Source organism: Bos mutus, chromosome 1, assembly GCF_027580195.1.
Source record: "Bos mutus isolate GX-2022 chromosome 1, NWIPB_WYAK_1.1, whole genome shotgun sequence".
In the NCBI taxonomy this organism is placed as follows: domain Eukaryota; kingdom Metazoa; phylum Chordata; class Mammalia; order Artiodactyla; family Bovidae; genus Bos; species Bos mutus.
The window spans coordinates 66,206,500-66,219,074 of NC_091617.1; the positions used below are offsets into that span (position 1 = coordinate 66,206,500).

A 12,575-nucleotide genomic window follows, 5' to 3' on the forward strand; every position below is an offset into this window, starting at 1 on the left:
CAATAGATCACATGGCTTTGAATGTTCTCAAAACAGTCCTCATATTTTTACAACTAAGTACATCCCCTTGGATAGCAAGGAGATCCAACCAGTCAATCCTAAAGGAAATCAGTCCTGATTATTCATTGGAAGGACTGATGCTGAAGCTGAAACTCCAATACTTTGGCCAGCTGACGCGAAGAACTGACTTGTTAGAAAAGATCCTGATGCTGGGAAAGATTGAAGGTGGGAGGAAAAGGGGACAACAGAGGATGAGATGGTTGGATGGCATCACTGACTCAAGGGGCATGAGTTTGAGTAAGCTCCGGGAGTTGGTGATGGACAGTGAGGCCTGGCGTGCTGCGGTCCATGGGGTTGCAAACAGTCGGACATACCTGAGCAACTGAACTGAACTGAAAGCAGTCTTAGAAACATTAGTAATACATGAGTAATGTTTGGACAGAAGAGTTTCAAATAAGTAAATAAATACTTTTCCCTCTAACATAACATTAACTTTTTTTAAAACGTATCTAATGATCTCATAAGAAAAAACTCCAAACATCTCGGAGGTTATTTAAAAGAGATCCTAAAAACTAAAATTTGCTGAGAAAGTACCAGGCCCAGTGATTGGAATATATTAAATGTTCAAACATTTGCTAAATGAATGAAAAGTGCCATACAGCATATGCAGAATAGATCAGTAGACTGTTCACCATAACAGGAAATCAGCATATTTACAGAATTTCAAGCCTATCAGTGATATAAAACAATCAGCTGCTTGTGAAATAAAACTAATTTGGTTTCTGATAGTTTAATCAACAATGAACTGGGCTGTTAAATTAACAAATTTAAGTGTTATAATTTCTTTAAAGAAGAATGCAATCTGCATTGTATTAGTTAAATAGCCTAGGGATGCACCCAGTCATTCCATGAAAGAGATGTCTGCAAAGAGCTATAAAAATTCTGAAGCAACCTCAACAGCCTTTAAAGGATAAGTGTATTTAGGTCTAAATTTGCAGCAAGCAGCAATTTCTAATCAGATGACTTAGAAACTGCTGAAAAAACAGATTAGTGATCTACGTATCACACAGTAGTCTTTTCTCTCTCTAAATGTAGCATGTTATTTGGACAATTTATTACAGCTTTGGTAACAATTCTTTGGAGACAGTTAAACACCATCAAAAAGCAATTTACTTTGTTTTCAGTTAATTTTTTCTTTAATTAATGCAAAGTATAATATCAGTTGAAACCTAATTTCTCTGAATCTGCTAGCAATCTGGCTTCAGTCAATTAGTATTTGGCTTGGATTTGTATTTGAAATTTAAAATTTAAGACAAGAATATGGAAAATTTACCAAATTTCTAGAATACGCTTCTGTCAATATTAATTGACAGAAAGTGGTGCTAGTGGTAAAGAACCCACCTGCTGGTGCAGGTAGACATAAGAGATGTGGGTTTGATCTCTGGGTTAGGAAGAGCCCCTGGAGGAGGGCATGGCAACCCACGCCAGTATTCTTACCTAGACAGAGGAGCCTGGTGGGCTACAGTCCACAGGGTCGCAAAGAGTCAGACACGACTAAAGTGACTTAGCACACACAACATAGAAAAAGATCCTGAAATTGAAGTTAGCTCACCTCTCATGTCAGGTATAATTTTAATAACTATGAATTTTGAAGTTAATAGTTCCACATTTTAAAAATTTCAGAGGGTGATATAAGGGTAAACCTCAAGTTATAATACAGAGACTCACCACAGTGATACAGTAAGAACAAAGAATTGGGTCCTAGTATTGTGAGCTAATTTATTTCTAAATATATACTATGTAAGTCCATGATGGCTTCATCAATCTGATGACTACTGTATATACACACAATTCATCTATCATCTGGAATGGTATGCTGCTGCTGCTGCTAAGTTGCGTCAGTCTTGTCCGACTCTGTGTGATCCCATAGAAGGCAGCCCACCAGGCTCCCCCATCCCTGGGATTCTCCAGGCAAGAACACTGGAGTGGGTTGCCATTTACTTCTCCAATGCATGAAAGCGAAAAGTGAAAGTGAAGTCAGTCAGTCGTGTCTGACTCTTCGTGACCCCATGGACTGCAACCTACCAGGCTCCTCCGTCCATGGGATTCTCCAGGCAAGAGTACTGGAGTGGGGTGCCATTGCCTTCTCTGCTAGAATGGTATATATCAGGGTAAAAAATAATGAACATTTAGACCAGGTCAGAAAAACTCTAATAGAATTATGCAAGTACTTAGCCAGTCACAGAAAGACAAACATGGTATTATTCCACTTATATGACTTATCTAACAGCCCAATTCAAACAGAAAGTAGAATGGCAATTACCTGGGCTGAGGAGAGAGGAACAAGGGGAGTTGTTTCCTGGGTACAAAGTTTCAGATTTGCAAAATGAAAGGATCTGGAGATCTGTTTCAAATTAATGTGAATATACTTACTATGAACAGTACTTTTAAAAGTGGTTCAGTTCAGTTTAGTTCAGTTCAGTTGTTCAGTCATGTTCCACTCTTAGCGACCCCATGGACTGCAGCATGCCAGGCCTCAATGTCCATCACCAACTCCTGGAGTTTACTTGAACTCATGTCCATTGACTCAGTGATGCCATCCAACCATGTCATCCTCTGTTGTCCCCTTCTCTTGACTTCAGTCTTTCCCAGCATCAGGGTCTTTTCAAATGAGTCAGCTCTTCGCATCAGGTGGCCAAAGTATTGGAGTTTCAGCTTCAACATCCGTCCTTCTAATGAACACCCAGGACTGATCTCCTTTAGGATGGACTGGTTGGATCTCCTTGCAGTCCAAGGGACTCTCAAGAGTCTTCTACACCACAGTTCAAAAACATCAATTCTATTGCGCTCAGCTTTCTTTATAGTCCAATTTTCACATCCATACATGACTACTGGAAAAAATATAGCCTTGCCTAGATGGACCTTTGTTGGCAAAGTAATGTCTCTGCTTTTTAATATGCTGTCTAGGTCGGTCATAACTTTTCTTCAAAGGAGTAAGTGTCTTTTCATTTCATGGCTGCAGTCACCATCTGCAGTGATTTTGGAGCCCCCCAAATAAAGTCTGCCACTATTTCTGCTGTTTCTCCATCTATTTGCCATGAAGTGATGGGACCAGATGCCATGATCTTAGTTTTCTGAATGCTGAGCTTTAAGTCAACTGTTTCACTCTCCTCTTTCACTTTCATCAAGAGGCTCTTTAGTTCCTCTTCACTTTCTGCCATAAGGGTGGTGTCATCTGCATATCTGAGGTTATTGATATTTCTCCCAGCATTCTTGATTCTAGCTTGTACTTCCTCCAGCCCAGCATTTCTCATGATGTACTCTGCATGTAAGTTAAATAAGCACGGTGACAATATACAGCCTTGACGGACTCCTTTTCCTATTTGGAACCAGTCTGTTGTTCCATGTCCAGTTCTAACTGTTGCTTCTTGACCTGAATACAGATTTCTCAAGAGGCAGGTCAGGTGGTCTGGTATTCCCATCTCTTTCAGAATTTTCCACAGTTTATTGTGATCTACACAGGAAAAGGCTTTGTTATAGTCAATAACGCAGATGTTTTTCTGGAACTCTCTTGATTTTTTCAAAGATTCAGCAGATGTTGGCAATTTGATCTCTGGTTCCTCTGCCTTTTCTAAAACCAGCTTGAACATCTGGAAGTTCACGGTTCACGTACTGTTGAAGCCTGGTTTGGAGAATTTTGAGCATTACTTTCCTAGCGTGTGAGATGAGTGCAATTGTGCGGTAGTTTGAGCATTCTTTGGCATTGTCTTTCTTTGAGACTGGAATGAAAACTGACCTTTTCCAATCCTGTGACCACTGCTGAGTTTTCCAAATTTCCAAATTTCCAAATTTGCATATTGACTGCAGCACTTTCACAGCATCATCGTTCAGGATTTGAAATAGCTCAACTGGAATTCCATCACCTCCACTAGTTTTTTTCATAGTGATGCTTCCTAAGGTCCACTTGACTTCACACTCCAGATGTCTGGCTCTAGGTGAGTGACCACACCATCGTGATTATCTGGGTCATGAAGATCTTTTTATATAGTTCTTCTGTGTATTCTTGCCACCTCTTCTTAATATCTTCTGTTTCTGTTAAGTCTATACCATTTCTGTCCTTTATTGTGCCCATCTTTGCATGAAATGTTCCCTTGGTATCTCTAATTTTCTTGAAGAGATCTCTAGTCTTTCCCATTCTTTGTTTTCCTCTATTTCTTTGCACTGATCACTGAAGAGGCTTTTTTATCTCTCCTTGCTCTTTTTTGGAACTCTGCATCTCATCACTGGAGCAGCTCAGAGGAGATACCCCATGTCCAAGGTCAGGAGCGGCGGCTGTGCTTCACTGGACAGGCTGTGTAGAGATACCCCACGTCCAAGGTCAGAGAAACCCCAGTAAGATGGTAGGCACTGAAGTGGCTGTGAGGAGATACCCCACGGCCAAGGGCAAAGGAGAAGTGCTGGGAGCCACCACGGGAGATCCCATCCATGACAAAGGTCATGTAGAGAAGACCTGACAGGCAAAGGCGGACCAGGACTCAAGGGATTCCCTGGACCTGCTCGAGCATCTACCCCCAAACCAAAATCTGTCTGTCTACTGTTTACTATATTATGCCTTTCACCAACTCTTCTGACATTAACAGGGGGCTATCCCCGACCACCTTTCTCTGAAGAAAATCAACTTAGGGCTCTAGTTAATAAGTCTCCTGGGCTTGAAAGGAGTATTTCAATTCTAACCCCTCTGTCACCATTTTAGCTTGCTTGGCAGGTTTATCCATACTCTTGCAACTAACGCACATGATTGTTCACAACACCCCAAGCATAACCTTCGAGCGATAAAAAAGCTTTATTAGAATAATACTGCATTGTTGAGCCAATGTTTGCTACCAAGTTTCCTTGTCCTTTACCCAATGTGCGTCTGGGACTGCATTAGCTAGTATAGTTGGTATGCAAGAAAAACAAGCAGTAGCCTTGGCATTAGCAACATAAGACCCTTGAGTTAATAAGTTCTTTCTTTGTCATAACTCACTGCCCCTTTGCTCCATAAGAATGTAGCTGGGTTTCCTGAGGGGGACTGCAGATTGGAAAGATAAAGGGAAAGCAAGTTTTCTGGTTGACCAACCTTTATCAAGAAAGAGTTACAAAATGTTAACAGCCCACAGCGCCAGAAGATAATGTATATAAGACCTTTGTTTATGAATAGCTATGCAAAAAATGTCCTGGTTTCGATAAAGATAAAATTGACGTAATGTTGAGCTGAGTCTGCATGACTCTGCAAATGTGAAACTCAGGGTATAAAAGCCCCTTTTGAAAATAAAGCTATGGATTCCACTTCACCAGAGCTCTGGTCTCTGTGTCTTTCTCTCTCTCTCTCGTCTTTCTTTCTCTCTCACTCTCCTTTTTTTTCAGGCTGATTCCCTGGAGCACAGAGGCTCTCTGAGTTCACCTTTTTGCCCAGGCTTCTAAGACCCAATTGAGAAGGCGCTCTGCATCTTCGCTCCATCAAGAGGGTGCCTGAGGCCTCCGTGAACAGAGCAAGTCCCGTGTCAGGGGCTTTATTGGCTTTCTGTGTAAACCAAGGAATATCAGCCTCTTTCTCTCTTCTTTATTCTTTCTCCTTTATTCTTTTATCATTCGACCCCAGACCATCAGGTTCCAGTCCATTATAAGACCCATGTCATCTCTCTCGCCAAAGCCGTCCATCCTGAGGGTACCCTTGGATCCTGCTGGGGCTGGACCCCGGCAGAGAAGCCCCAGCCAGACAGTAGGAGGGGCAAATTTGCATTTAGAATCAAACCCCATTCCTGCCAGAGACACTCAGAGGGCTCAAACAAACTTTCTGAGCACCAGGACCCAGGGACCCCACAGAGACTGAGACAGAACTGTGTTTGAGCATCTCCTGTGGATGTATGGGTCGGCAATGGTCTGCCACAGGGACAGGGGCTCTGGGTGTGGGTTTGGCGTAAGTCTGCTTGGAGGAGGTCACCATTAACCCCACCATAGACCTGCCAGAACTTACACAGGACTGGGAAATAGACTCTTGGAGGGCACAAAAGAACTTTGTGCACCAGGACCCAGGAGAAAGGAACAGTGACCCCACAGGAGACTGACCCGGACTTGCCTGTGGGTATCCGGGAGTCTCCGGCAAAGGCGTGGGTCAGTAGTGGCCTGCTGCAGGGTTGGGGGCACAGACTGTAGCAGTACATGCATGGGATCTTCTGCAGGAGGTCACCATTATCTTCATTACCTCCACCATAGTTTGGCCCCAGGTAAACAGTAGGGAGGGAACACAGCTCCACCCATCAACAGAAAATTGGATTAAAGATCTACTGAGCATGGCCCCCCATTCAGTAAGGATTTACTGAACAAGATCCAGTATCCCCCTCAGTCAGTCTATCCCATCAGGAAGCTTTCATAAGCCTCTTATCCTCCTCTATTAGAGGGCAAACAGACTAAAAACCACAACCACAGAAAACTAACCAATCTGATCACATGGACCACAGCCTTGTCTAACTCATTGAAACTATGAGCCATGCCATGTATGTCCACCCAAGACAGGTCATGGTGGAGAGGTCTGACAAAATGTGGTCCACTGGAGAAGGGAATGGCAAACCAATTCAGTATTCTTGCCTTGAGAACCCCATGAACAGTATGAAAAGGCAGAAAGATAGGACACTGAAAGATGAACTCCCCAGGTCGGTAGGGGCCCAGTATGCTACTGGAGATCAGTGGAGAAATGATGGGAGTTAAACCAAAAACAACACCCAGTTGTGGATGTGACTGGTGATGGAAGCAAGGTCCGATGCTGTAAAGAGCAATACTGCATAGGAATCTGGAATGTTAGATCCATGAATCAAGGCAAATTGGAAGTGGTCAAACAGGAGATGAAAAGAGTTAACATTGACATTTTAGGAATCAGCGAACTAAAATGGACTGGAATGGGTGATTTTAACTCAGATGACCATCATATCTACTACTGTGGGCAAGAGCCCCTTAGAATAAATGGAGTAGCCATCATAGTCAACAAAAGAGTACGAAATGCATTACTTGAATGCAGTCTCAAAAATGACAGAATGATCTCTGTTTCCAAGGCAAACCATTCAATATCACAGTAATCCAAGTCCATGTTCCGACCAGTAATGCTGAAGCTGAATGGTTCTATGAAGACCTACAAGACCTTCTAGAACTAATACCCAAAAAAGATGTCCTTTTCATTATAGGGGACTGGAATGCAAAAGTAAGAGGTCAAGAAACACCTGGAGTAACAGGCCAATTTGGCCTTGGAGTACAGAATGAAGCAGAGCAAAGGTTAATAGAGTTCTGCCAAGAGAATGCACTGGTCATAGCAAACATCCTCTTCCAACAACACAAGAGAAGACTCTACACATGGACATCACCAGATGGTCAACACCGAAATCAGACTGATTATATTCTTTGCAGCCAAAGATGGAGAAGCTCTATACAATCAGCAAAAACAAGACCTGGAGCTGACTGTGGCTCAGATCATGAAATCCTTATTGTCAAATTCAGACTTAAATTGCAGAAAGTAGGGAAAACCACCAGACCACTGAGGTATGACCTAAATCAAATCCCTAAATTAAAAACGGTTAGATGATAAATTCTGTTATTTGTTTTTTGTCACAATTTTAAAAATCTAAACAGTTTTGCTTTCCTAATATTCAGTTCAGTTCATTTTAGTTCAGTTCAGTTGTTCAGTTGTGTCCGACTCTTTGCAACCCCATGAACCACAGCACGCCAGGTCTCCCTGTCCATCACTAACTCCCAGAGTTCACCCAAACTCATGTGCATCAAGTCGGTGATGCCATCCAGCCATCTCATCCTCTGTCATCCTCTTCTCTTCCTGCCCCAATCCTTCCCAGCATCAGGGTCTTTTCCAATGAGTCAACGCTTTGCATGAGGTGGCCAAAGGATTGGAGTTTCAGCCTCAGCTCAGTCCTTCCAATGAACACCCAGGACTGGTCTCCTTTAGGATGGACTGGTTGAATCTCCTTGCAGTCCAAGGGACTCTCAAGAGTCTTCTCCAGCACCACAGTTCAAAAGCATCAATTCTTCTGCACTCAGCTTTCTTCACAGTCCAACTCTCACATCCATACATGACCACTGGAAAAACCATAGCCTTACTAGACAGACCCTAATTGGCAAAGTAGTATCTCTGCTTTCCAATATGCTATCTAGGTTGGTCATAACTTTCCTTCCAAGGAGTAAGCATCTTTTAATTTCATGGCTGCAATCACCATCTGCAGTGATTTTGGAGCCCAAAAAAATAGTCTGACGCTGTTTCCACTGTTTCCCCATCTATTTCCCATGAAGTGATGGGACCAGATGCCATGATCTTCGTTTTCTGAATGTTGAGCTTTAAGCCAACTGTTTCACTCTCCTCTTTCACTTTCATCAAGAGGCTCTTTAGTTCCTCTTCACTTTCCGCCATAAGGGTGGTATCATCTGCATATCTGAGGTTATTGATATTTCTCCCGGCAATCTTGATTCCAGCTTGTGCTTCCTCTGGCCCAGCGTTTCTCATGATGTACTCTGCATATAAGTCAAATAAGCAGGGTGACAATATATAGCCTTGACATACTCCTTTTCCTATTTGGAACCAGTCTGTTGTTCCATGTCCAGTTCTAACTCTTGCTTCCTGACCTGCATATAGGTTTCTCAAGAGGCAAGTCAGGTGCTCTGGTATTCTCATCTCTAACAATTTTCTACAATTTATTGTGATATACACAGTCTAAGGCTTTGGCATAATCAATAAAGCAGAAATAAATGTTTTTCTGGACTCTCTTGCTTTTTCAATGATCCAGTGGATGTTGGCAATTTGATCTCTGGTTCCTCTGCCTTTTCTAAAACCAGCTTGAATATCAGGAAGTTCACGGTTCACGTATTGCTGAAGCCTGCCTTGGAGAATTTTGAGCATTACTTTACTAGCATGTGAGATGAGTGCAATTGTGCGGTAGTTTGAGCATTCTTTGGCATTGCCTTTCTTTGAGATTGGAATGAAAACTGACCTTTTCCAGTCCTGTGGCCACTGCTGAGTTTTCCAAATTTGCTGGCATATTGAGTGCAGCACTTTCACAGCATCATCTTTTAGGATTTGAAATAGCTCAATGGAATTCCATCACCTCCACTAGCTTTGTTCGTAATGATGGAAAAGGCCCACTTGACTTCACATTCCAGGATGTCTGGCTTTAGGTCAGTGATCACACAATCGTGATTATCTGGGTCGTGAAGATCTTTTTTGTACAGTTCTTCTGTGTATTCTTGCCACCTCTTCTCAATATCTTCTCCTTCTGTTAGGTCCATACCATTTCTGTTTTATCGAGCCCATCTTTGCATGAAATGTTCCCTTAGTATCTCTAATTTTCTTGAAGCAATCTCTAGTCTTTCCTAATATTAATCATTATCAAATATGAAGTACTGTAGCCACATGTGAATTACACACGTGCTCTAGCAAGAGAATTTTTTCCTTTTTAAGATCACATAGGTTCTCGTTTTCCTTCAGGTTTCCCTGCCTCCTCCTGCCCTTTAGAAAAATTAGAACAATGACATGGAGAGTATGGTGCCTCTCACTGAAAAGGAATAAATCTAATTATGTATGAGTGTCAGCTGTTAATGGAACTAAAGTGCATTCAGCTCTGGAATGAGCTATTTCCTGGGGCAGGACTGGAGGAAGTTAGAAAGGAGGCATCCTTCACTTCACCAGGGCTTCCCTGATAGCTCAGACAGTAAAGAGTTTGCCTGCAGTGCAGGAAACCTGGGTTCGATTCCTGAGTTGGGAAGATACCCTGGAGAAGGAAATGGCAACCCACTCCAGTATTCTTGCCTGGAGAATCCCATGGACAGAGGAGCCTGGTGGGCTACAGTCCATGGGGTCACAAAGAGTCGGACATGACTGAGTGAGTAATACTTAATCCTTCACTTCATCAAGGCATAAACTTGGCTATAACTCAAACTATAAGATTGCTGTGCTGTGTGCTCAGTCATGTCCAGCTCTTCGCAAACCTGTATCTTCTGCACTGGCAGGGGGATTCTTTACCACTAGCGTCACCTGGAAAGCCCCAACTATGAGATTAGGGGTAGGAGATGAAGAGATATAAACTACTATGTATAAAATATTAATAGGTAAGCAACAAGGAAATACCATATAGTACACAGAATTATAGCCATCATCTTGTAATAATTTTTAATGTAGTATAACCTGTAAAAATACTGAATCATCTTATATGCCTGAAACTAACATAGTATTATAAATCAACTATACTTCAATTAAAAAAAACTAATCAGAAAAAATTTTAAACTGAGAGTCCAATGGAAACAAATACAATCTTACTCTGAAAGATTCAAATTCAAAATACCACAATTTTTAATTTCACTGAAACACTTCAACCAATGTATGATCTTAGAAGTAACATCTCACATTCAGCACTTGAGTCAAGTGTTAACAATAAGTAGTTTCATGTTTGTTTAAACCCATTTCTTCAACAGTAGTTTTAGGTTTAAAAGAAAATTAGAAGGAAGGTACACAAAGTTCCCATATACGCCCCTCCCTTTATCAGCAATACTCACCAGAAGGGTACATTTTTCACCAAAGATGAACCTAAACTGGCACATCGTAATCACCCAATGTCCACGGTGTATCTTAGGGTTTACTCTTGGTGTTGTGTAGTCTATGGATTTGAACAACAGTAGTATAATGACATATATCTACTACCATAATATCATAGTAAGTATTTTCACTGTCCCACAAACCCTCTGTGCTCTGCTTATTCATGTTTGTTTTAATAATTTCCAAGCTGTTACTTCAAACAACAAATATCACATCCTTGTGGTATGTATATATACAATGAAATTTTATTCAGTCATAAAAAAAGAGAAATTTTACTATTTGCAACAACATGGATGGATCTAGTGGGTATTATTCCAAATCAGACAGAAAAAAGACAAATACCATATGATGTCACTTAATGTAGACTCTGAAAAAACAAACAAGCACACAAAACAATAACAAACTCACAGACACATTGCACAAACAGGGAGGAAGGTGTGGGTGGGTGAAAAAGGTAAAGGAGACATTAAGAGGTACACACCTTCAGTTATACAATAAACAAGCTATGATGAAGACATAACACACAGCATAAAGAATATGGTCAATAATACCGTAACAACTTTGTATGGGGCAGATGGTTACTAGACTTACTGTGATCATTTCATTATGTATGCAAATATCAAATCACTATGTAATATACCTGAAAATAATATATTGTAAATCAACCACAATTTAAAAAAAATCACAATCTTGAAAGTAAACCATTACTTCCATATAGAGCTTAGTACAGTGCTTGACATAAACTAACACCAAAGAAATGTTTTGTAAAATCAGAGCTCATTTTTAAGTGTATAAAACTTTATTAAAATTAACCATTTGTTTTCTCCACTTCTGTACAATAAACTATTGAGCAAACTCACAAGCACTCTCAAAACAAAGGGATCAATCAGTTCCAGGATTTCACGCTCACTTCTACCGTTCCCTCTCCAGCACCCAAACACGCTATTCGCCACCAAGGAACTCCTAATCGCCCTCGCCTCTACAGCAACTTGACAAAGTTTCTTCACTGTCAAATCCCCAATATCTCTCTCCACTCCCTCACTCAGTGTGGTGCCTTACCCTGTTTTTCTGAGAAAACTGAAACCTATGATTTTCTTCTTCTTCACTTCAATGTTCTGGTTCACCCTGCTCCTCTCAGGTCTCCAAGGACATAATCGTCCTTGTCACCTGTCTGCCCTACCACGTTCCACTCCAAGTAGAACCAGTCTGATTCCTCACTTTCTTCCCCACTCTCTGCCCTCTATGTGCCTTGGGCTTTTCTCCACTCACTTCTACTTCTGGCCTCCTCACCAGAAATGACTTCTTTCACTCATTTCCATATTCACACTACAGCTGTCCCTCAGTTTGTGAGGGGGATTGGTTCCAGGAACCCTGAGGATTCTAAAATTCTTAGGTGCTCAAGTCTTCTAAGAGTGGGCCTGTGGCACCCAAGGCTGCGTGCAGAGTGAGGACTCTATAACAAACCTTCAAGTTATGCACAGAAGCACAGACCAATACAACTCGTATTCATTCTCCTCTCATCCCCAAAGCATGTAATGTGCCTCCTGTGGTGTGAATATGCATTATCCTTCAAGTCTTTTTATCTGTGTTCTTCCCCCTAAATTATATTTATAGGCTATTTTAGGGCAGGAACTGTCTTCAGTCTCCCCAGATGGAAGAGTCTCCCCAGATGAAAGAGTCTCCCATTTACAGTGACATTCAAATATTTTTTGATAATATAGTGGTAGTAAGTTTGCTCAAAAACTAACTTTTCTATGACCCCCCACAATACTTGTTACTATACTAAACATAGTGAACCTTTCACATGCATTTATTGAATGTCTGTATTTTGCTTACCCTTTATTCACACAAGCCTTATCTAACTGAAAGCAAAGTCTTCTCTTTCAGGAGGATTCTGCCCATTTACTTGTAATGGTAATAGGCAGTCACCCCAAAGTGGTGTTTTCTGGGGAGG

General features: G+C 41.4%; 1 protein-coding gene across 3 annotated transcripts in view; it reads right to left on the reverse strand.

Moving 5' to 3' along the window:
* HSPBAP1 (HSPB1 associated protein 1) overlaps window positions 1-12,575 on the reverse strand; it is a 57,240-nt gene that overhangs the window by 39,896 nt on the left and 4,769 nt on the right. Inside the window, exon 2 of one of the 3 annotated variants that reach the window (XM_070370150.1) lies at window positions 10,582-10,682. The exons of the other annotated variants lie outside the window; for them this stretch is intronic. Within the exon in view, the coding sequence (XP_070226251.1) occupies window positions 10,582-10,594 (13 nt within the window). The 5' untranslated portion in view covers window positions 10,595-10,682. The remainder of the gene's footprint in view (window positions 1-10,581; window positions 10,683-12,575) is intronic. 3 annotated transcript variants of the gene reach the window in all.